Raw genomic sequence first — 26660 nt, 5'->3', positions numbered from 1 at the left:
GTTATCTTTTTTTAAGTTTATTTATTTACTTTGAGAGAAAGAGAGAGAGAGAATGACCTGGGAGGGGCAGGAAGGGAGGGAGGGAGGGAGGGAGGAGAGAGACAGAGAGAGAGAGAGAGAGAGAGAGAGAATCTCAAGCAGGCTCCAAACTGCCAGCATGAGACCCGATAAGGGGCTCGAACTCACAAACTGAAAGATCATGCCCTGAGCTGAAATCTAGAGTCTGACACTTAACTGACTGAAACACTCATGAGCCCCCACATTGAGGTTATCTTTCCCAAGCCATTCCCTTAGAATTACTTTCACATCTTCTGTAAATCCTTCCATGACAGAATCCAGGAAACTTATTTATAATAAAAATTAGTGGCAATTAAGTGGAGGGGACATTAGGAGAACTTTTGGATCAAAGAACCTTTTGAGAATCTGATTAAAGTTATGGACTCTATCAAGAAAATGCACACTGTACACGTACTTGTCAGATTTCCTTGAAGTTTCCAACTTTATAAGATATTGGGGACACAGAAGTATTTTCCAACGTAGATAATTATTTAAGAGAAAGAGTTTTGAACACGACATTTCAGGAGATGCCTCTTCTATATAATTTGAACATAAACTAAACTCTGGCTGTCTCAAACTGCAATTATGAGTTAAGAAAGAAAGAGACTTTATACCCATGAAGTTAACATGTAGAGACTTTACATTCTGGAAATGTGTTATGTGTTATGAAACACTTTTCCTACAGTCTGTTTTCTTGGTTAAAAGATAAATAGTCTTTAGTATCTCTTAGTATAAAAAAAGAGAACTATGAATTGTTTGCACTGGCAAAATTGTTCCATTTCATTTTATAGCATTTCCAATGAAGTGAATTTCATCTCTGAGATATAGGACGTTTGTAAAGCAACCACTTGTGGTTTTTTGGCAGTCAAGATAGATGCACTTTAGTAATTGTGATTTTTTCAGAAAATAAGAGTCTTAAGCAGCTCTTACCTCATCAGAACCAGATCCAAAAATCAGCAAGTCAAAAGGAATTGCTGCCACCATGTCGATCAGGAACCAGCCTTTGAAGTAATGTATTGCTATTTTGGCCGGGTCACTTACCACTTCTTCATTCTGATTTACATATGTGGTTCTGAAGTTTATTAAAATATCTATGATGAACATAATATCCACAATCAAGTCCACCACATTCAAAGGGCTACAAGAGTAGCCGCATTCTCGTCTTTTCTGTTCTTCTCTGTCATTGAGGAGAAAGGCTGCAGAGTAGGGCGTGAATATAGCAGTGTATATGACCAACAGCAGAATAAGCCAGTCCCAGACTGCCTTGAAGGGGCTGTAGTGCAGTATTGTAAACTTGTTGATACGTGGTGTCTGGAGTTTATATTCTGGCAGGACATCTGCTCCTAAAGAGAGAACCTGAACACAGAAGAGAACATTACACAGTATATAAAAATGTCATTATGTGACCTCTTAACCTATAAAAATATGAAGGTAATTATATGTCAAAATTGATTAAGAAGAATGCATGTAATTGTGAAGTGTGTAAGTAAGAAAAACACGTACATTGAAACGAACCCAAATACCGCCCCCCCCCACTATGTGGTATATTTGACCCCAGAAAACTCCATTGGTATTTCTTGATAAACATGATTTGCACTGAAAAGTAATGGATATTGTCACTCTGATAGCAAGGAATGGTTATGGGTTCCTTTGGAACATAGTACTACTCAGAAATAAAAACACATACCCGTTTTTAGAAAATCATAAAATCAGACTGATACACGAGTAATTCAGTTTTCAAGACTTAGAAAGGATTGTCTGTAATGAATAGAAACAGCCTACTTGGATCCAGATTCATATTTAATTTACATATATTTAATTTATAATTAAACCCTGATAAATTAAACTCAACTCATTGAAATCTTTAATTACAATTTTTCCACCTGCAATCTGTTTTTAACCTTGGCGGGGGGGGGGGGGAGGGGGTGCGGAAAACACAAGAGATTAAAATAAACACAAAGGAGTCTTTTTCCTAAAAGGTTGAGAGAATATTTTATAACCTGGGACAAATGTACTTTCACCCAAACTCCTCCATCACATGTAGAGAATCATGAAAAGACAATGGTGCAAAGAGATGTTCAGAATATCGATCTGGAAATGTTGCAAGATTAGTATCACCAAGGGGTACGTAAACCCTGAGATTTGTTCTACATAACAAGACACTGGGTAAAATAAAATAGCTCATCTTTTAGAGTCTTGATTGATCTGAAAAAATGAGAGCTCAATTTGAATCATAACCCAGTAGAAAATTTCATGAGTTGGTAATTTTTTTAACTTTTTAAATGTTTTATTTTTGAGAGAGAGAGAGAGAGAGGGATAGAGTGTGGAGTGGGGGAGGGGCAGAGAGAGAGAGAGAGAGAGAGACAGACAGACAGACAGACAGAATCCAAAGCAGGCTCCAGGCTCTGAGCTATGAGCTCAGAGCCTGATATGGGGCTTAAACTCACAGACTGCAAGATCATGACCTGAGCTGAAGTCAGACACTTAACCAATGGAGTTACCCAGGTGCCCCCATGAGTTGGTGATTTTAGACTAAGTTTCAAGAACAAAGCTCAAAACAAAAAGGTTACCTAGCTACCTAGAAAATGTAATTAGTCTAAATATATGGTTTTACAAAAAATAAAAAATTTTGATGACTCCACAAATGGCAAAGACATGTTTTAAGGGAGCAGTGAGTTATAATCTTGTATTATGAATATTCCACCTATACACAATGGCCCTATTTCAGAGTTAATTTCACTAAATAAATTTTCTTAGGCTAGATTCTTGCAAATACAGCTAATATATGCTCATCTTTGCAGTATGAACCTCAGGCAATCTCCTATTGGTTAGAGAGTATTATTTCTGCGTTCTTGATAATTCTATCCCTGTAGGTTTTAACTTGATTATAACAATATCTTAGACAAATTTCATTCTTAAATCTTATTTTCATTGTCACATCTCACACCTTTTTTCTCCACATATAATGAGTTACCATTCTTATTTTAAAAAAAACTTGAGAAGTATAGTAACAACCACAAGTGAGGTAGAACATGATTTTTAAGTACACCAGAAGAGTTCAGTTAAAATAGGCAAAGATGTTTAAAGATAAGAGCTAAACTGATTTAATTCAGTTAAAAAAAAAAATAATAATAACAAATCAATAATAATAATGAACTTAACCATTTTTTCAGTCCAGAGTAAATCTGAACAGGAAATAGGGCTTTATTTTAAGCTATTATGAGAAAGGACAGGAATTAATTATTGGTGAAAAAAAGAAATCTAGAAAAAAAGTGATTTTATTGTTTCTGGAAGACTAAAAATCTTCAGAGTCCAAGATTTCAATCTCGATCTCTAACTCTAAAGAGGAGTATGTTTGGAAAATCTGTCAGTTGATGAGTGCAAACTGATAGGACTCTAATCCTGTAACGGTCAGTACAGAAAACAAGCCTATAACATTTTGGTCCAGAAAGAATGGATCAGCTCTTAAGATGTCATTATATAATGTCCTTTTCTAAAAACAAAACAAAACAAAGCAAAACAAAAAAAGCAGGGAAGATTCGGAGTGTAAGAAGTAAAACCCAAAACCTTATTTTGCCTCTCAAAGTCATCTAAAACATGGACCTATTATATCTTTCCAGTTCCCTCTCTCAGTAGATTCTTTTATGCACTCTGACAAGTCTTGGCTAAAATTTTTGAACTGTGGAGATCTTACCAAATCCCTAAATTCACAAATATCTCTCATTATAAAAGGGTATATAGTTATTCAAAGAGAATGCCCAAAAAGTCATTTTTAAAGAAAGGGATATTTGTCTAAGTTTGTTTCCTGCTTAAGTGACATGCCCCTGATACCAACCTCCCACAGGGGGCAGTTTGAATACTTGCTTTAGCAGAAGTCTAAGTTAGAATGCATTCAGCACAATAGAGCATCCCCTGAGAAGTGAAAACTGTGGATGGAGCCCTTTCCATCCCACACACGCAAGCATTCTTTTAACAGTTAGATAACCACTGTGCTAAGAGCTGGAGACTGAAACCTTGGGAAGATACTGTCCTAGACATTGCAGAGTTTACGGTCTACTGGGAGAAAAAGACATGCAGGAAAATGGGAGCCCTGCTGAGGTCCACTTGGTTCATTTCTGGGGTTGGTGGTGGTGCTGATGAAAGGGGTCTCTAAAGAGGACTTTGAGGGAAGGATGTCACTTGAACTAAGACTTCAAGTGGGAAGAAGAAAAGAATGCAGCTGGGGAATGAGGATACTGGCAAGGGAAGAATAGTACAGGTAGAGGAAAGAGAATGAACAAAGGTAGGGAAGCATGGAATAATCTGTTGTGTGTTGAGGAATTACAAGCTGCCTTATGCTGCTGATGGATAAAAGGCAAGGGAAGCTGTGGTGGGGATAGCAGTACCGAGAGACAGTGACAGGCTGTGGAAGATCTAATGTGATAGGGATATCTAGCTTTCTCCTATAGGTCAGTTTCTCACACTTGAATAAAGTACAGACTCCTTTTAAGGGAAAGATACTTATTACAGGATCTCAATGGTAACGGCTATTATTTTTATTTATAGTGTTAAGGAAATACATGCAAAAGTAAAACGAAGTTAAAACTCCTTATGTTTATATCTCTTAATATGACTGTTGTGGGTTGAACTGTGAATCCCAGAAAGGTATGTTGAAGTCCTAACCTCCAGTACCTGTGAATATGACCTTAGTTGAAAAGAGGGTCCTTGTAGATGTAATCAAGGGAAGATGAAGTCATCTTGGATTGGGGTGGGCCTTGATGCGATAACTGTTATCCTTATAAAAAGAGGGAAATTTTGGGGCAGAGATGCAAAGAAACAGAGGGATGATGCCATATGACAATGGGGGAAGATATAGCTGCAAGCCAAGAAACACAAGGAATGGTGGTAGCCACTAGGACCTGGAAGAAAAGCCTGGAACATATTCTCTCCCAGAGCCTCCAGGAGGAACCAACCTTGTCAACATCTTGATTTTGAACTTCGAGCCCCCAGAATTGTGAGACAATAACTTCTGTTGTTTTAAGAAATCCATTTTATTTTGCTATGGCAGTCCTAGAATACTAATACAATGACAAAAAAATGACAATAGATGAATTACAAAATATTTGCAAACCAATGAATTCAAACTATCATCACTAATTGAGTATTTAACACATCTGTAAGTCAAAAACTATTGACATTTGGCTACTGTGTGGGGTTTGATCTAAGGGGTAAAATATTTTTCTCTATTCTTAACCTCAATGCCTTTATATCAGGTATGTTGTCAAAATACTTCAAAGATTGGAGTCCTAGGTGGCTCAGTCAAGTGTCCAATGCTTGATTTCGGCTCAGGTCATAATCTCATGGTTGTGAGATTGAGCCCCACGTTGTGCTCCACACTGGCAGCAAAGAGCCTGTTTGGGATTCTCTTTCTCTCTCTCTGTGTATCTCTCTCTCTCTCTGCTCCTCCCCCCTCTCAAAATAAATAAATAAATAAACAAAATAACACTTCAAAGTTTTACTGTTATTTTAGGGTAATCTGATCTCTTAATTCAAATTTTTCTCCTACTGGGCTTCAAAATCCCATTTAAATCATGTTCCTTCATACTGTATAAAAGTCTTTGTTTACCTGAAGTTCAGTTTTGCTTTGGGGCATTATTAAAATTTAAATTTAGTGATTATCTACTCAAAAGATTTTTGGAACTGGCTTCAGTAAGTTAATCCATTTGTTATACTTCAATATACCTATTGATAGCTAACCATTGAAATTTGTTAAATATAGCAATGGAATGTGTTTTGACAATGCATTTGCAGTAATTGGTATGGTACCAAATTATACGGTACAAGTTCTTTTGATTTCTGCATGGGTATGCCTGTGTTATATAATCATTCAATTCTCTCATGAATTCTACTAGCCAATCACTTCAAAACTTTTATTTATAGAGCATATTTTAGCACCATGAGGTCTCATTATAAATCCAAATGTGGTCATAGGCACTGAAGTCAGGTAGCACTATGTTATTGAGTGATTATCTTACTGAGTCAGATTATTTTGTTGTTTTGAGCTTTCACCAACATACACAAATTTTTAAGATTTTCTGGAGGAACTCATGGCTGTTTGAGAATATTCTTTTCTGTGAATATTGGTTTAAGAATTGTTAAAGGTTACCATACAGAGAAGGCAAGGTGACCAAATTTAGTTTTAGATAAATGCATCTGGCAATGGTAAGCGGGAGAAACCAGAGAGGGCAGGATTAGAGGCTTGGAGATAAATTAGGACTTTGGTATGGAAGAAAGATAGACAAATGCAGAGAGATCAGGAAAGCCTGTATTAAGGAAAGGTGGTAGAGATTGAGAAAAGGACACTTTTGAGAAATAAATGCATCTTCAGATAAGGATGAGGAGTAAGGAAACATTTGTTTCTTTGTGGTTTCAATGAGTTTTATTATAGCCTATCACAGTAATATAAATCTATGAAGGCTAACCCATTTATGGAATAAGGCAAAGAGTTCTAGACTTTACTTATTTTATTTTCAAATTTTATTTAAATTCTAGTTAGTTAATCTACAGTGTAATATTTGTTTCAGGAGCAGAATTTAGTAATTCATCACTTACATATAACCCCAGGGCTCAACACAAGTGTCCTCCTTAATCCCTATCACCCTTTAGCCCATCCCCCACCCACCTCCCCTTCATCAACCCTCAGTTTGTACTCTATAGTTAAGATTAAGAGTCTCTTATGGTTTGCATTCCTTTTTTTCCCCCTGCCCTTATGTTCATCTGTTCTACTTCTTAAATTCCACATATAAGTGAAACCATATGGCACTTGTCTTTCTCTAACTGACGTATTCTGCTTAGCATAATACACTCTAGCTCCATCTGTGTCGTTGCAAATGACAAGATATCATTCTTTTCATGGCAAAGTACTATTCCATTGTGGATATATATATATATATATATATATATATATATATAATTTGGGATTCTCATATATATATGTGTGTATATATATATATATGATATATATATGTATCTATCTATATCTATATATAGAATATATATATCTATCTATATATACATATATAGATAGATATATATTCTAGATATATATATTCTTCTTTATCCATTCATTAGTTGATGGACTTTAAATGTGAAGATCTGGGTTTAAATTCCAGATACAATTTTTTCTTGTAATTAATTTAATCTCTCTGGATCTATGCTTTTTTGTTTTGTCTTGTGTTTTCATCTGTGTAATGGAGATAGAATCTTTGCTCAAATTACCTCTCTATACAGAGCTACCATATCACATTAGGTAATTTCTATAAAAGTAGCTGATAAAATGGGAAGTATTTACATAAAGTAATTTCATTGTTGTTTAGAATTCTAGGCTTACTTATTTATATCTTGATTCAGACAAATCAACTATAACCAAAACATTTATGGACCAATTGGAGAAAGTTGAACATTGACTAGACATTGAAAATATTAAGGAAATGTTTAGTTATCTATTCACTGGAAAACACTAAACCAAAACATAGTGGCTTATAGAGTGGCTCTCTATGGATGAGAAATTTAGGCTGGGCTCAGTTGGGCCATTCTTCTGCTCCATAACTGTGTCAACTGGGGTCACTCAATGATGTTTAGGTGTGGCTGAGTTTGTGTAGAGAATCCAGAAAGTCTTAACTGATATTTCTAGTACCTTGGTGGGGATAGTTGTAAGGCTGGCCTCATGACAGATGCTGGAACAGCTGGGTGGCTCTTTTTTCTAGATAAATATAGATATAGATAAATATAATCTAAAGACATATATCTATATTTACTTATCTAGCTATAGAGAGACTTTTTATATATATAGTTTTTATAGAAACTGTGTGTATATATAGAGTTATATAGAGAAATATATAATATAAAGGCTCTGTGTGTATGTATATATATATATGCATATGTGTGTATATATATACATATACATAGATACAGTTTTTATAAAACTTATATATAATTTCTTCATATAGTCCCTTTTCATGGCACTTTTCCCTATGGTCTCTGCAGCAGGGTAGTAATATGTCAATGTGGAGATTCAGTTCTCCCAAGAGAGAAATAGAAACATCCAGCCCTTTTAAAGTCAAGGTCTAGGTATAGTACAGCATCATTTTTGCCATATTCTATTAACCAAAGCAGTCACAGGCCAGCCTGGATTCAAGAATATGGAGGAGTAGCCTTTACCTTTTGATAGAAGAAGAATAGCATAGATCCAGAAGGAAGGAATAAATTATGGCCATCTTGGAAACAAACTGTCACAGGAATTATTGACAATTGTTTTTAGGTGTGATGATATTGTGGTTATTCTTTACTAGTATTTACTTTTTAGGGGTACATAGTGAAATACTTTATGGATAAAGTGCATTTGGGAGTTTGCTTTAATATATGGAATAACTGTGGGGCATACATTCCAAGACCCAGGGTGGATGCCTGAAACTACAGACGGTACTGAACTCAATAGATATATATATATATATATATATATATATATATATATATATATACACACACACATATATAATGTTTTTCCCTATACATGCACTCTTATGATAAAGTTTAACTTATAAATTGGGCACAGTAAGAGATCAACAGCAGTAACAATAAAATAGAACAATTGTAACGATATGCTGTAATAAAAGTTATGTGAATATGGTCTCTCTCTTTCTCAAAATATCTTATTGTAGTTCACTGACCTTCTTGTAAGGAAGTAATAACATGTCTATGTGATTAGATGAAGTGAGATGTATGTATAGGTATTGTGACATAACATTAGGCTACCATTGGTCTTTTGTGATAACCAGACGATCAGACGGAGGGTCATCTGCCTCCAAATTATGGCTGACCATGGGTAACTGAAACTGAAGAAAGCAAAGCTTCAGAAAGTGGGGGTGATTGTAATCCAGAGAGGTGGAATGGAAGGCAGAGAGAAAGTCTGGTTACATGTAGCAACGTTAGCCATATGTTGACTATTACTGAAATTGGGGGGTGGGCATATAGTATTCCTTTTATTTTCATAATAGTCCACATTTTTTCACAATAATAAAAAAAGGAATTTTAGAAGTTCAGCCAGAAAAGACTAAGATAATTTGAGGACGTAGTTTCCTGATGGAAAAAAAAGAACTGGGTCTGCACAAATCACAAGGGCTCACTCTTATCAGAAATGAGTTGGTTCCTTGCTGGGTAAGCTTGGATTGCTGTTTTTACAACAGAATGTTTAATGTGCTCTCTGCACATCTCATTCATATTATGTCGGCCTCCATCCATCCACACAGACTACACACAATGCCAACTTTGGCAGCCTTGAAATGTTTGCCTTTAAAGTCCCGTCAAATTGGTGGCTCAGACAAATCATGTTACAAGAAGACAGTTGAACATGCTAAGTCTGCAGATGCTCATTCCTGTGAGTATACTTGGCTACTTTGTTCATTAAGTTAGATTTAAAAATACAGCCACATCTCAGAGACCCATTAGGTCAGCCCTTGTCTTGAAATACTTTTACTTTATTAACAATTCATATTCAAACTTCAAGCTTTCATTCTGGATTGGCATATGTATGCTTTTGCATTTTTCCTCCTTAATGCTGCCACTAAACACAATGTTTATGTTAGTTAATGTCATTTTGGTAAACATTGGCATTATATAATCCTTTTATAATCCATTTCTAGGAAATAATCGATATTGAGAAATCAAATGGTTTAATTTCTTTTTTGTTTAAAAAACATGACAATCAAACATGATGGGAATGCAAGCTGGTGCAGCCACTCTGGAAAACAGTATGGAGGTTCCTCAAAAAACTAAAAATAGAACTACCCTAGACCCAGCAATTGCACTACTAGGCATTTATCCACAGGATACAGGTGTGCTGTTTCAAAGGGACACATGCACCCCCATGTTTATGGCTGCACTATCAACAATAGCCAAAGTATGGAAAGAGCCCAAATGTCCATCGATGGATGAATGGATAAAGAAGATGTGGCATGTATATATATACAATGGAGTATTACTCGGCAATCAAAAAGAATGAATTCTTGCCATGTGCAACTACGTGGATGGAACTGGAGGGTATTATGCTAAGTAAAATTAGTCAGATAAAGACAAAAATCATATGACTTCACTCATATGAGGACTTTAAGAGAAAAAACAGATGAACATAAGGGAAGGGAAACAAAAATAATATAAAAACAGGGAGGGGAACAAAACAGAAGAGACTCATAAATATGGAGAACAAACTGAGGGTTACTGGAGTGGTTGTGGGAGGGGGGATGGGCTAAATGGGTAAGGGGCACAAAGGAATCTACTCCTGAAATCATTGTTGCACTATTTGCTAACTAATTTGGATGTAAATTTTAAAAAATAAAAAATAGGGGCGCCTGGGTGGCTCAGTTGGTTAAGCGTCTGACTTCGGCTCAGGTCATGATCTCGTGGTCCGTGGGTTCGAGCCCTGTGTCGGGCTCTGTGCTGACAGCTCAGAGCCTGGAGCCTGTTTCAGATTCTGTGTCTCCCTCTTTCTCTGACCCTCCCCTGTTCATGCTCTCTCTCTCTCTGTCTCAAAAATAAATAAACATTAAAAAAATTTTTTTAAATAAAAAATAAAATAAAAATAAAATAAAAATAAAATAAAATAAAATAAAATAATAGAAAAAAACATGACAGTAAGAGTTCTTTCATTAATTACAGTCTCCATTTGCCTCCTTGCAGAAAACTGTGAGTTTAAAATTTCAGTACAGGGGCGCCTGGGAAGTTTGCTTGGTTAAGCTTCTGGCTCTTTATTTTGGCTTAGGTGGTGATATCACAGTTTGTGAATTGGAGCCCTGTGTCAGCTCTGCGTGCGCTCTCTCTCTCCTTCTCTCTCTGCCCTTCTCTCTCTCCACCCCCCCCCCAAAAAAAAGAAAAATAAAATAATATAATGTCACTTCATACTTCTTTGGAAATAGGATAAATATATAAATCATAAGTCACAAGTAAGTTAATACTAATCATGAAAGTGCTTTAGAGCCATTATGTTGGAAATGGCATAGTAGGCAGGCAAATATTTGTTTTAAAACTGTGAATAGGATTCTAAGGTGCCAGTGATTGAATAGACAAAGGCTGCTACACAATCTAGTACGTTTCCTTAAGAGAGCCAACTTCTCCCACACATTTGAGAAATAACATACTTTAGAAACATAAAACATGATTAATTGAACTATTATAAGGATTCTCTTTTAAGAGTGAAAGAAAAAAGGGAAAAAACCTCTCACTATATAAAAAGGGGAACTCCATGGTCTCCAGAAAGACACTTCTATTTTCTCTTTCCTGAAACCACCAATTAAATGTACAGTTTAACACAGACTAAAATATGGTTTTCTTTACCAAATTCAGTTTTTCTTCTTGCTTGCACATTGCTATTTGTTTAACCTGTAACAATTCAGTGTTATATAAAACCAAAATCTTTATACAAAATAGCACTATTTATTCAATGAAGATCTACTGCGAGAATTGTGTGCGAATACCAGGATTAATAACTACTCTTCTCTTTTGAAAAGTGCAATAGGGAACGATTAAGCTTTCCAAAAGATTATACAGTACTTTTGGCAGCTGTTAAACGCCATGCTGAGGTGTTGGTAGAAACTGCTCATCTGTTATTTATCCTTTACTTGGGACTTGCAGTTAACGAATAGGCTAGCTGTATTTTTATCTATCGGAAAAAGTAGTAACAGAATGAATCAGAGAGATAAGATAGCATCAGGAGAGATTTAAATTCCCCTGGCTTTTCAGGGGATGATTTAACAAGTCCAGCAAAATCTGAGTAATTTTCCTTAAAACAGGCAGCCCCACTGATGATCACCCAAATATTTAAATTAAAAGATGCAAAAGATTCACACAATAAAGTCTGTCACATCGGAAGCTTTTTGAACAAATAAAATATAGGACTTAGGTAGTAGAAACACTGCAGCTGTTCATAATCAAATAATTTTCTAAGGCTTAGGTTAAACTAGACATCTTACAATTTGTGCCTGTGTGTGCATGTATATGTTTGCAGGTATATCTGGCTGAGTCGGATGACAGTACAATTTTGTAAAAATCAGAGTCATGTAGGCTCATTGAATGTTAGGATTAGTGTTTTGTTTTGTATGTAATATATATGCTAGTACAAAAAATATCTGCTGCTCAAATTTTGTGACCCAATATGAGAAATAGTTTAGATAATATCTTAAGCATTCATAATATTCATAAATTACTGGAAACATATGTCTATTAAAAAATTACAGGTTCTTTCAGAGCCATAAACTCTTAACTCTCACACCAATGGCCAGCTGGACACGGCCTTTGGTTTTGACACCACACTTCTGTGCCAGGCCGATCTGGGGAGCTCGTGGTATCACCTTATTGCTGATACCAGATGCTCTCTGGCCTGTTTGCTTCCTTGCCTCCTCTCTCTTTCTTTTCTTGTGGAAAATTTACACATGCACTCTTCTCTCCATTTCTTTTATCTATATTTTTAAATGGATCTGATTTAAGGAAAAGGAGCATGTAGCACACTAGTTTGTAAGTAAACCTTTCACAAATGCTTTTCAAAAGCACAGATAACTAAGAAACAGATTTACAGATGGGAAAGGGAGATACAGAGTTTAGCTAGGATACCTGGAGGTAGACGTTCCAGGTGCCAATAGGAGAAGATGCCTGCCTGGAAGATAGAAAGTCTAGGATAGAACCCCCAAGTGGGGTGGAGCTCAACATTTCATCCTAGATAGGCAATGGTTGAGGTTCTGGAAAGTGGATTCATTTGCCAAGAGAGTATAAAAAGAGAGAGAATATACTGAGAATAACTGAAATGTGGGAAAAAGAAAAAGGGCATAGCCAGTATTTCTGGGGCTTAGCATGGTGACTGGAATACATACATAGTAAGTATGCCAAAGAGTGGGCATGTCTGTAGCTCAGAGAGAGAGAGAGAGAGAGAGAGAGAGAGAGAGAAAGGGAATGGAGATGGCAATATGGAAAATACGTGAGAGAAAGGATTATGGTAGACATAATGGCTGCTGTGCACCAAAATTTGTTGTTCTTCCTTCCATAGAATAGAGTTGTTGCTGCTAGAACATGTCTGCTTAGCCCCAAATGACATTCCCAATCCTATTTGAATCTAGGTATGTGTATGTGTCTGATGAATAGCACTTCTTGGCTGAAGCTTCCAAGAAGCAGGTGTATCTTTTCCTGCTCTCTCTTTTTCCTTCCATTTGGTGAGCACAGATGTTTCCGAGGCCTTGACTCCTTAAATCCAGTGGAATGGTGGAGCCTCAAATTTAGGAAACTTTGTCACCAAATTACAAAGGGAAAGAAAATCACTCATTGCACAGGAATATTGGCTTCTGCTATTGCTTGAGCATGAAATATAATACTGGGTAAGGTACAGTAATATGGGTGTTTATTAGTTCCAGCAGCTAGCATTACCCTACTACTTGGATCTTTTCCTGGGAATATGCTGCAAAGATTAACACGGACTCCCGACAGATAACTCCTACACATTTTATCAATGCTTTGTCTTTGAGAAAGAGGGCAGTTAATACCGAATATCTTTCACGTTAGTTACCAGGCTCAGTACTGAATTATAGCATTCAATTCTCTCAACAGCTCTTTTAGATAAGCATAATTATCTCCATTTTTATAGGGTAAGAAACTGACTCAGAGAGATTGAATAACTTATTTGAGTTCTCAGAGCCAACTATAATAGTATCAATCATAATATTCTCTAACTTTATTGAATGCCTATTATTTACTGAAAATGATATGGGCAGTTATCTCATTTAAATGTCACAATTGTAGGTATTTATTGTGGGCAGAACTGCATCCCCAACCAAAAGATATGCTCAAATCTTAACATCCAATACCTGTGCATGTGACTTTATTTGGATACAGGGTCTTTGCAGATATTATCAATCAAGTTAAGATGAGTTCACACTGGATTGAAATGGGGCCTAATCCAATGTGACTTGTGTCTTTGTAAGTAGAGGGAATAGACACAGAAGCAGATCCACAGGAGCATGTCATGTGGTAATGGGAGGCAGAGATTGGAGTGATGTATCTATACACCAAGGAACACCAAGACTGCCAGCATCACAGAAGCTAAGAGAAAGGCATGGAACAGATTTTTCCTTAGAGGAGAGGGAGAACATTCTTCTGCTGCTAACACCTTGATTTCATTTTGAGCCTTCAGAACAGTAAGTGAATAAATATCTATTATTTGAAGCCACCTAGTTAGTGGCAATTTGTATGACAGCCCAGAAAACTAAGACAGTGCTATTGTCTTTTTCACTCTACAGATGTGACTACTGAGGTTAACTAACTTCCCAAAGCTGTCTGGTTCCACAGTGTTTGTTTTCTTATCTAAGCAGTATACCAATATTCAACATATTTTTTTAAGGGAATAAAGTCTGTGTTTTTTGACCAGAAATTCTGTTTCCAGAAGAAGAAATTCTTTTCTTTTTTTTTTAATGTTTTTTTTAAATTTATTTTTAAGAGAGAGAGAGAGAGAGAGAGAGAGAAAGAGAGAGAAAATATGAATATGAGCTGGGCACGGGCAGAGAGAGAGGGAGACAGAATCCACCAATCAGACTCCAGTCTCTGAGCTGTCAGCACAGAGCCCAACGCGGGGCTCGAACCCGTGAACCACGAGATCATGCCCTGAGCCAAAGTCAGACGCCCAACTGACTGAGCCACCCAGGCGCCCCAAAGAAATTATTTTCTAAGGGTCTGTGTGAATGTTTTCATAGTTATCAAATACTTTCTAAAATCCTAATCACCTGTGACAAAATAGTAAAGAGACTCATGTAGAACCACTTCTTGTCAAGAGCCTAAATGCCACTTGTTTGGATGGATATACACGTGTAGGACATTGAAAAAACAAACAAACAAACAAACAAACAAACAAACAAGCAGAAATGTTAGATGGCCATGATGGCACCAAAAATAAAAACAAAGATAATTTCCATTAATTAGTAATCCATAATCTGTCAAATATTGCTGAACAGGACAGACTCTGGACTGAAATAGCCCTGTTACATATCCCAGCTCTGCCATGGCCATTTCATTTTGAGCCTTCAAAACAGTAAGTGAATAAATATCTATTGTTTGAAGATAGATAGATAAAAACTCACCCTGAGGGAGCACTTGGGTGGCTCAGTTAGTTAAGTGTCCAAACTCTTGGCTTTGGCTCAGGTCATGATCTCATGGTTTTGGCATAGGGCCTGCTTGGGATTCTCTCTCTCCCGCTCTCTCTACCTCTCCCTCACTAGTGCTGTCTCTGTCTGTCTCAAAATAAATAAATAAACCTAACAAAAAATAAAAAATAAAAATAAAAATAAAAATAAAAGATCTCCCTGAGTATTAGATTCCTTAGTAACAAATTAGGACAGCAATATCTTCCTCACAGGAAACTGTACAGTAAGTACAGTACACAACAAATGTATAAATTTCCACAAATAATTCCCGTCTCACCATAAACACCAAATAAGTGTTATCATTACAATTTTCAGTGTTTTTAGCTTGAACAACTCAAAATTTAATTATAGATAACATTCAATGCCAAATGTAGTTATTGACTGAACCAAGTTCTCTGAGGTGACCCTTGGAGAAGTCAATTATGCAAAGACAGAGACAGCAGAAGACAGATGGTTCGGTTTCTTGATTGCATGTGTTTGCTGGTAAGACAGCAATTTTTCTTTGTTTATGAACAACTCAATTATGTTATATTGACCCATGGGCCAGGTCTAAAGTGGTGATTTAGGAAATCATCTGTTTTTTAAAAGACCTCAAACACTTTGAAAGGACCCAGTTCAAACAAATGATAGGATATTTTTTTTCTCATAAAAGGATGTGTCCTAGACATAGAAAACATCTAGTTGATTTGGTTGGAATGCTTTCACAAAGAACTGAACATCTGATGGGTGGTTGGTGAAAATTACTCTTGAATATCTTTGAAGAGTGTACGGATTTCTCTATTTTGCTGCAAATAATGGAATGCTATTTCTTTAATATGAATTCAGTAAGTATTTATGGAATCCCTGTCAGTTTTTAAACTTGATTATTCTTCCCAAGGATCCTACAAAAATGATATACACCACAAAATCAGTACGATGATCTCTGAAATTCTATAATTCTGTTCTTTTTTTTTACCTAACAGGTTGTTTATTACCCTGTTACACTAAATCAGTGTGATTTTACTGCGTCTGCATCATCTGCAGGTCAAGGATCAAGGTATTTAAGGGAAGAAATTGGAAACCCTCTCCACAAAAATTTCAGGATGATGGGGAAATGTAAATGTGTATGTATGTACGTGTGTGAATAGCACAGTGAATTATCCTGAGATGTACAGGTGGGCTTTTGTGAACTCCTTGAAATTATCTAAAAAATATGAGATAGGTGGTGCTATTTATATCTCAGGCAATATGTGTACATGTCTTTTTTTTTTTTTTTAATTTTTTTTTTTTATTTTTGGGACAGAGAGAGACAGAGCATGAACGGGGGAGGGGCAGAGAGAGAGGGAGACACAGAATCGGAAACAGGCTCCAGGCTCCGAGCCATCAGCCCAGAGCCTGACGCGGGGCTCGAACTCACGGACCGGACCGCGAGATCATGACCTGGCTGAAGTCGGACGCTTAACCGACTGCGCCACCCAGGCGCCCCTGTGTACATGTCTTTTATCAGAGTTTCAGGCATCTATGACCTACAAGTACTTATAAACTCCCTGACTTAGGTCATGAACTTTTATGGGTCTCTGAATCTCTTAGGAACACAAGCACATTTAGAACCATCAAGTGAAAGAAGGAGACGCAAAGAGAGAGGCAAGAAAAGTAAGAACAGGAAATGTTTAGAGAAAAAAAATGAAGCAGAAGGTGATGGCGGTGGCACTAACAGGAAACGTGCTCAAAGTTACAGTGAAGACAAGGATGATATCTTGACTGAAGCACAGTTGAGCTGTTTCTCTATTATTGATAGAAATCTCTATTATTGATAGAAATGTTCTGAGTGGTTACGGGGTGAATGGTCTGTTAATTCTCAAGCCTGTGTTTTGCTTTTAAATAACTTGGTTTCAAGGACAGTTTCTCATTCTTGCTAAATTTTTTTTTTTAATTTTTTTTTAACGTTTATTTATTTTGGAGACAGAGAGAGACAGAGCATGAACGGGGGAGGGTCAGAGAGAGAGGGAGACACAGAATCCGAAACAGGCTCCAGGCTCTGAGCTGTCAGCACAGAGCCTGACGCGGGGCTCGAACTCACGGACCGCGAGATCATGACCTGAGCCCAAGTCAGCCGCTTAACTGACTGAGCCACCCAGGCGCCCCTCCTGCTAAATTTTCAAATGAAGAATGTCTTCCTGTCCCAGATGAGTACATTCAGTTACTAAGCGGCCTTAGCAAGTGTGACATTGCTACCAAATTTGTAGTTGAGAGTCTTACTTGGTTGGGCCAGGTCTGTTGATGAAGCGGTACTCTCAGGCTGCCTTGTTAAGACAGGCAGGTGCCGGTGACGTGGTGCTAGCCCCTGCCTTGCTGAACCCCCGAGAGTGAAGGCAGCTGCAGCAGTCCTTCGCTCCCTGACCGGGGCATTCTTCGGCTCCCAGCCTAAAGCTGGCTGACATGTGTAGACAAAGCACTCACCTACTGTCTTCCTGAAGCCAATGGGCCTGTACAGTCAAGACATTTTCTCTGCTGCCTTTCTGAAGACTGCGAGCATGCCCTGCCCCCTACACTCTACAGCCGCCTTGTTAAAGCCAGTGGGTATGCACAAGCCACACAGAGGACTCCCCTTGATCTCGCCTGGCCCTGGTGGCCAAAGGGGATGGTGTTCCTGAGCTCCACAGCGATGTAACAATTGGAAAGACAGTTCTTAGCAGGCCACCATCCCCAGGGCACTGCACAGACAGTAGACTGAAATACAAACCCCATCTTCCTGCGAAATATGCCTATTTACTTAGCCTGGAGCTTCCACCTGAGGGACAGTCTTCACGTTTTCCCACATATCTAAAAGTTAAAGAGGTGCTCCCAAGGAACATAAACAAGGAGACACCGTTCTTATACACTGCCTTGGCCTCGTTACCACTTGACATGACCTCCCAGAAAGGAGCTGATATGCTTGTCTGGAGCCCCTATTTTTACAACTGTCATCCAGGGGACATGCCCAGATTTCTTGGTCTGGAGGGTAGCAGGGATTATGATTGCAGCCCCACAGGATTATGTATATTCTTATACTTCAAAAGCTGCTGTCTGTGGCTCAGGCTTCCAATCAACCTGAAACTAGGTGCTCAATGAGATTCCTCCCCTTGGATCACTGGCAGGTATTGAAACACCCTCAGTACAACAGAGGTGTATCAAGAATAAATCAAGCGGTTTAGATGACCACAAAGGTTTGAAAGACAAGCTGAGGGAAAGATTGAATAAGAAGTTTCATTAACTGCACAAGGCCACTCTTTTGAGACTGAGGGACGTAGCTGTTTTGCTACATTGAAATACATAGAAACAAACACAGAGAGTCCAGCAAAATGAGGAAATGGAGAAATATGTTTCAAAAAAAAAAAAAAAGAACAAGATAAAACCTCACAGAAGTAATCTACCTGACAAAGAATTCAAAGTAGTGGTCATAAAGATGTTCAGCAAACTTGGGAGAAGAATGGATGAATACAGTGAGAACTTCAACAAAGAGACAATATAATAAAGTATCAAACAGAAGTCACTAGATAAAGAATGCAGTAACTGAAGTAAAAATACCATGGAAGTGCTCAACAGTAGACTGGACGGAGAAGATATTCAGATAAGTTAGCTGGAAAAAGAAACAATGCAACTCACCCAGACACAGCAAGGAAAAGAAAAAAGAATTTTAAAAAATGAAGATAATAAGTGACCTATAAGACAATAGCAAGTAAAATAAAATTCACATTGTCAGGGTTCAAGAAGCAGAAGAGAGAGATAAAGGGACATAAAACTTATTTGAAGAAATAATGGTTGAGAAGTCCCCTAACCCAAGGAAGGAAACAAACATTCAGGTCCAGGAAGCACAGAGTTCTAAATAAGATGAGCTCAAAGAGATTCACACCAAGACATTACAATTAAAATGTCAAAAGTTAAAGAATCTTAAAAACATCAAGAGAAAAATTATTACCTACAGAGAAAACCCTCTACGGTTACAGCAGATTTCTCAGCAGAAACTTTGCAGGCTAGAAGGGAATGAAATGACAGGTTCAAACTTCTGAAAAGAGGAGTGCCTGGGTGGCTTAGCCAATTAAGCATCTGACTCTTGGTTTCTGCTCACGTCATGATCTCATGGTTCATGAGTTCGAGCCTCACATGTGGCTCTGTGCTGACAGCACCGAGCCTGCTTGGGATTTTCTCTGTCTCTCTCTCTGCCCTTCTCCTGCTCTCTCTCTCAAAATAAATAAGTATACTTAAGAAAAAAGTAACAAAAACAAAGTTCTGGAAAGAAAAACAACCACCATGACAAAAAACTTCCAAACAAGAGTACTCCACTTGGCAAGGTTATCATTCAGAATTGAAGAAGAGATAAAGAGTTTTTCCAGACCAATAAAAGCTAAAGAAGTTCATCCCTACTAAAAAAAGCTGGAGGTACCATGCTCCATGGTTTCAAACTATCCTACAAAGTTGTGGTAATCAAAACAGTTTAGTATTGTCATAAAAACCGGCACATAGGCCAATGGAACAGAAGAGAAATAAACCCATGTATATGTGGCCAATTAATTTGTGACAAAAGTCAAGAATATATATACAGAGTAGGAAAAAACAGCCTTCTCAATAAATGGTGGTGGAAAAACTAGATTGCTACACATAAAAGAATTAAACTGGACCACTATCTTATATCACATACAAAAATTAACTCAAAATGGATTAAAGACTTGAAAGTAAGACCTGACACCATACAACTCTTAGGAGAAGATATAGATGAGAAGCTCCTTGATGTTGGTCTTACTGATGTTTTTTTTGGGTTCTGACTGCAAAAGCTAGGGAAACAAAAGGAAAAGTAAAAAAAAAAAATGGAACAACATCAAACTAAACAGCTTCTGTACAGCAAAGAAAACCATCAACAAAATTAAAAAGCAATCTACTGAAAGGGAGAAGATACTGCACATCATATATCCAATAAGGGGTTAATATCCAAAATGTATAAAAAACTCATACATCTCAATAAAAAAATAAACAAACAAAAAATGCAAAAAGGCAATGTGATTGAAAAATGGCCAGAGAATCTGACTGGACATCTTTCCAAACAAGACATACAGGTGGGCAACAGTCACATGAAACGATGCTTAACATCATTAGTCATCAGGAATGCAGTTCAAAGCCATAATGAAATATCACCTTACCCTTGTCAGAATAGCTAGGATCAAAACACAAGAAACAACAAGTGTTGGTGAGGATGCGGAGAAAAGGGAGTCCTCATGCACTGTTGGTGGGAATGCAAACTGGTACAGCAACTGTGGAAAACAGTATGGAGTTTCCTCAAATGTATGGAGTGATCTAGCAGTTCTACTTCTGTGTATTTATTCACAGAAAATGAAAACGCTGATTCCACAAAATATATGCACCCCTATAGTCATTGTAGCATTCGTTACAATAGGCAAGATATGGAAGCAACCTAAGGTGTCCATCAATGGTTGAATGGATAGAGAAGGTGTGGTGGATCTCCACAGTGGAATATTACTCACCTATAAAGCAAGAAGTAAGTATTTCCATTTGTGACAACATGAATGAACCTGATGGTTTATGCTAAGTAAAATAAGTCACATAGAAAAACAAAAAGGACATGATTTCATTGATATGCAGAATCCAAAAAACAAACCAACAAATGAGACCAAACCACACCCAGGCCATAGATACACAGAACAGATTGGTGGTTGCCTGAGGGAAAGGGGATGCGGTGGCAAATGGAGGAAGGGTATCAACTGAAGTACAAGCTTCCAGTTATAAAGTAAGTCATGGGGATGTAGTGCGCAGCATGGAGAAAAAGTCAATAATACTGTATTAATTTTGTAAGGTAACTGATCCAGACTCACAGTGGTGATCATTTCACAATATACACAAATGTCCAATCACTATGTTGTGCACCTGAAATTAACATAATATTGTAGGTCAAGTATAACTCAAATAAAATGGTAAAATATCTTGCCCTCATGGAGTTTACCTCGCAAGGAAAGTTTCAAAAATACTAAAATATTAGCCTGGAAAATGGATATGGTAAAAATGGGTAACTTGTAGTTTTCACAGAAATTGTTTAAAAATAAGACCCCTAAGCAGGTCATGTAGGTCTCTTGTGTGCAGATATTAGATAATATTGAAGGGATATCTTACTTTGACTGCTATGACTACTGTTTGGTATACTAATCAGTTGTAGTGTACATAATTATACTCTTTGTGTAAATGCACAAATCTACTATGAGTCTACAAAACCTTGGGTCTAAAAGCGTAGAACAATATGCTTTGTTTTAATATCTTCGAGAATAAAATTTTAGACAAATAGCACTCTTCCTTTTATACCAAGAATAAAATCAATTTTTAGAAATATAATTGCTATTGACACTAGGTCATAAGGTTATAAACCATTGTTTTAAAGGTATTTTTTCAGTAAAGGTACGACACAAAAGGGCACACATATGGTAGTTAAACTAAATTTAGAATGGTTTGGTGTTAAAAGAGAAATTTCTATCTAAGTTGGATTGTTGTTTAATAGAGCATTCTTGGAGATTAAATTTTTTTAAAGAAAGAAATATGACATTCTTGCACATTTAAAAGACTTGATGTAGAAGCAAAATTTTGTACCAGGGATTCATTATCTTCCTCTTTTTGTGCATCTTCTTGCAAGGATCACTTCTTAGGAGGTAATTTACCCTGATTCTAAGTAGTGCTGAATTCCACTTTGCCTGATATTATACTCTATATCTCATTAGAAATTCTTTTACTTTTACACTAAAAAAAATTTCTAATATTTCTGACTCCTCTCCATGAATCTGATAATGTCTGCCTGAAACAAAACGTATTATGCATGTGACACAGAACAAATAGAAATCAAGCCAGTTTATGCCTCCTGATGATAAGTATCGCTTTCTCTACCACCTTTATCCTAACAAATGTGTAACAATATGATCATGACCATGCTTCCTTCTCTTTGATTTCTTTATTCTTTCAGATTTTACATCTTATTGAGTGAAAAAGTAAATGCCAGTTTCTTTTCAAATACAGCTAAAACTGTTAAATTTATTCTCGTCTAAGTCATGCATCAATAGCAAAAGACGTGTATAACTTCCTTTGAGACCGTTTGTCAAATTTTACGTAGAAAACAGAATCAGTGTTCTTTCACATAACTCATTTCATAAATAACCCTTCTTAGTAATTTTGCCTTTTTGATATTTTAAACCTCGCATATATAGAATAGGCAGTGGACTCCATTTATTATTGGAATCTAAGTCGGTAGTTCCCCCACTTTTGGATTTTATAATCTGGTAAAATTAAAAAAGAATTGGAGCACATAACAAGGTTGCCAAGTATTTCTCTAATTCACTACAAATGTAAGGAAAAGCAACCGTCTTTCTCTATCCTCAACATTTCATAAAAGAATGTTAATATAAGGGCAAACTCTGAGAAAAAAGGCTATTATTTTAAATGAGTAAATTCAGCTTTATGAAACTTTGTAACACTGTTTCATCTTTCTCATTTTGTTGTGGACAGTATAAACTTCAAGCAAGCATTGCTCTGCAGGCCAGAGTTTAGAAAAATTATCATGCAAATTTGCTCAATTAGAAAATACATGGGTTGAGTTAAGTGATTTCTAAAGTCCTTTCCAGCCCTAACATAGTCTAAGTTTCTGATTGTTACTGCATTTTTTGTACTGTAAATTACTCTGCTAGTTGGGAGTGGTTATTGTGTTGGTGATATTGTATTCAAACTCTATCATAAAAGGAAAGAATTCCAATACATGACTGCAATTTTTAAGCATAAGATGTATCCTATACACTTATTAGATAGGCAATGGCAGGACTTCATAGAGGCAGACCACTGAGTGCTAAGATTTCTGCCCAAGTGTATTTTGTGTTAATTGAAATGTCCTAGAGTGAAAGCTGCCTCAGATTAATTATTTTGGTCACAAGGATATTATTCTGTACAGGGACAATTCAGTTAGTCCTGCTGAGTAATGGTGTGTACTGTATTCTTGAGGGTGCACGTAGGAGCTGACTATAGTTAACTACGTATATTAGTATTATACATTGATCCCCAAACCCACTAAGTACCATGCAAGTGTGCATCCTACTATGCAGTCATGCATCTCTTTCTTTTTCATCTTTTTTCTACGCATTTTTAAGCAGCTATGGATCCAGAAAAGGCATCTATTTTCCTAGAAGATAGACTGGCCACCATTCAATTATTTGTCAAATCCATCTTCAATATTTGCTTTCATAGAGTGTTCCTTTGAACTAAACTCAACCTCTGAAAGTAATCAGACTTTACCCAGCATGGCAAGAAATCAAACTTAACATCTCAGTAGTGTGTTGTCTTATCTTTCTGTTTAATTGAATGCACCTTTTTCCTTGCCACTATAAGTTCAGTGGTTAGGGGGTAAGCTTATAACTGTGATGCAAATGAGTGTATAAATATAGTAGCGTGTGTGTGTGTGTGTGTGTGTGTGTGTGCGCGCGCACGCTCATGTATCAATGTTGGTATGTTGGCTAGAGTCCAAAAATAGCACTACAGGTTAAAATGTGGTAGGAAGCTTTGGTTGGCAATATCATATCATGAAAGAAAGCTTAGAAGACATCAAAACCACATTGCTGTGACTTACTATACATGCTGTATAGTCACGTTTCATGATGACTAGTTTAGGTTCCATATTCAATTTAAGGACTGGCAATGGGCTTAAAGTAATGGGTGCTCAGCCAGAATACTCAAAATTATCTAATGTCTAGGAAATTTGCAACAATTTAACTGGCATTAGCATCATAAATAAGTTGTGGAATGAAGAGAGGTGATTCTAATATATTAAATATTCAATAAAGTAATAGTGAATGATTTTAAAGGGAGAAAGAATCACTTAAAAATAAAGAGATCCATTGCTTTATCAACTTTTGCCCACTTCTGTTCTTGAGGGAAAGAGGTGGATTACCATAATCAGCATATCATTTACAAATAATTCTATACGATTCCATGATAGGTTTTAATTCCTTCTAATGATAGTGGAGAAAGCTTTGTTCTGGGAATTCACAGGATATTAAAAGGGAAACCATACAGCCTAAAGAATCCCCCACTGACTGAGGACTGGAAAGCTATGGAAATTGCCTGGCTTTAGGGAAGAGGTTAGTCAGCAGACGTCATGTCACAAAAAAGCTGAAAGTGATTCTTTCACCGAAGGTTGTGAAATCAATATGTCAACTGAATTCTAAATGTAATCTGCCATGCTTGATCAACTGGCAAGCTTGTGCATTTATGTGCCAGGAGCCGACTCTGTCAGCTGCTCAGGTGTTCTGCTGCCCGTACCTCTCGATCCTCCCCATCTTGGAACAGCCACCCTGGTAGTGGTAGACTCAGCAATGGCTGCCTTTGAATGCTTTTGGTTATTGAACCTTGGTGACTGTTTAAGTTGGAGGAGTCTGTTTACCGGCCACCTGATAGAGTCCAAGTTGCAGTGAGAGAAGAAAAACTCAGCAGCAATCTCAAAGTATTAAAATAACTGGGACATCCAAATAGAAATAAAAATACCAATACGATCTGAACTTATGCCTTTGTACTATGGAATATAAAGCCATTATGCCAATATAACTAAAAGTTATACATTATCTAGTTTGCAGTTAGCTATTCCAAATTATGCAAGATTATCAACAAATGTCTTGGCAGAAGAATTTAATTTAATGTCCTATTTATATATCTTGGGGAAGCTATATATTCGTTATTATAATGTCTTTGAAACGTTAAGGTGGCACGCTATGGCTAAATACTCCTATGATATTTTTTTTATGTTTTAAAAAGTAAAGTCTTATAGACTAATACAGGATAACACATTTGAGAGCAAAATAGTATTTTAATGTAATAGCTAAAATATCAGGTAACATTGAACAATGACTACTTTTGATCTTGTACCGAAAGTGCTGTCAGAGGTGGTCCTTGCACTGAACTTGTTCTTGAACTGACCTGGAGAATGAACATGCAAACTAATAATTTTCATAATGTGTGCCAAGGGCCAAACAGAATCCATCAACTGCTGTGGGGCCATCGAGGAATGCTTGACAAGGGTGCTATTTGAGTAAATCTTAAAGGGTAACTGGGATTGTTTTTTTCAGTTGGAAATGAGATGCTTTTCAGGAACACTAGCAAAGCTTGGAGACATGCTCATCAAGACCATTCAGCGGGACAAGGGCTATGATCTTCAAGCCTTTCTATGTATGAGGATTACCCATGAAACTTGTCAAAAGGCTGATTTCCTCTCCTCTGCTCTCTGAATCTAGGTGAGGCTTAGGAGTTTGAATTTTAAGAAGTGTCCATATTGAATCCCAGGCAGTTAGTTTTTTTGTGTATATATTTGTGTGTTTGCATATGTATGTATTTGTGTGTGTATATTCTTGTGTGTGTGCTTAGTATGTGTGCGTGTGTTTGTATGTGTATGTGTATGTGTGTGCATGTGTTTGTGTGTGTATGTGTGTGTAGGCAAAGGAAGAAGGGGGTGTAGAGATGGTGTGGATGGAAGGGGCTGAAGGAAATAGTTTGAGTGCAGCCTTAAATGCCTATCTGAGGAGTTTGGTTTGCGAAACAATGCAGTTATTACAAAGGTGTTGACTTCAAAAGCCCAAGTAAAAGGAAATCAGTAAAAGAGATATGGGTTTTCATCCAATTTGTGTGTTAAGAGCTGCAAGCAAAGAGAAACATGTTCTTTGATCTAAACAAAGAATAGCAGTTCGTGCAACAGTCTCTTCAAAGCCATAGTTGAAATATTCTTATGGAACCAGGACCTGTAGGTGAAGGTATGAATAAGTGAGGGCAAGCAGTAGTATTAAGAAATGAAGAAGGAAGGAGGCTGCATCAGAAATCTCTCAAATTGCTTGTTTAGTAAATCATTCCACCACATATATTGGGGACATACTCTGTGCCAGTCACCGAGCTAGGCTCTGTAGATGTAGAAATGTAAGATTTATTCTTTCTCTTGAGGAGCTCACATTTCCACAAGGCCATAGAAAAATAGACAATGACAACACAGTGTGATAAGTACTATAAGCAGTTAGGCATGTGAGCTGAGGGAATACAAGAAGATGCACCTAGCCCAGGAGGAAAACTGAACTCCTAAATTGAGTATTTAAGCATAAACAAAAGTTCTCAGGTAAAGGAGAATGGGGAAAGGCTTCCCAAGCAAAGAAAACAGCCTTGTAAGAGGTCAAAATGGCCTCCTCACTGTAGGTTGGTTTAGTTAGTTGCATGATATGTTGTGAAATGGCCTCAGATAAATGGAAAGTTATAACAACTTATTCTTATTGAGGTCTTACTATGTGCTAGACACTGTGTTGTCTCAGGTTTTGACAAAGAAATCAAAGCCCAGTGAGGTTAATAAACTTGCTCAAGGCCATAAAACTG

The 26660-nt window shown here is 37.0% G+C and overlaps 1 protein-coding gene across 9 annotated transcripts in view; it reads right to left on the bottom strand.

The window, feature by feature from the left end:
- KCNH7 (potassium voltage-gated channel subfamily H member 7) overlaps positions 1-26660 on the bottom strand; it is a 492691-nt gene that overhangs the window by 80607 nt on the left and 385424 nt on the right. For all 9 annotated transcript variants that reach the window (XM_058715116.1, XM_058715124.1, XM_058715117.1 and 6 more), the window contains one exon: positions 988-1413. In XM_058715116.1, coding sequence (XP_058571099.1) covers positions 988-1413 — 426 coding nt within the window. The remainder of the gene's footprint in view (positions 1-987; positions 1414-26660) is intronic.

The sequence above is a fragment of the Neofelis nebulosa genome, chromosome 2 (assembly GCF_028018385.1).
Source record: "Neofelis nebulosa isolate mNeoNeb1 chromosome 2, mNeoNeb1.pri, whole genome shotgun sequence".
Lineage (NCBI taxonomy): Eukaryota > Metazoa > Chordata > Mammalia > Carnivora > Felidae > Neofelis > Neofelis nebulosa.
The sequence above is the reverse complement of the archived record's forward strand: the minus strand, read 5'-3'. Positions and strand labels throughout refer to the sequence as shown.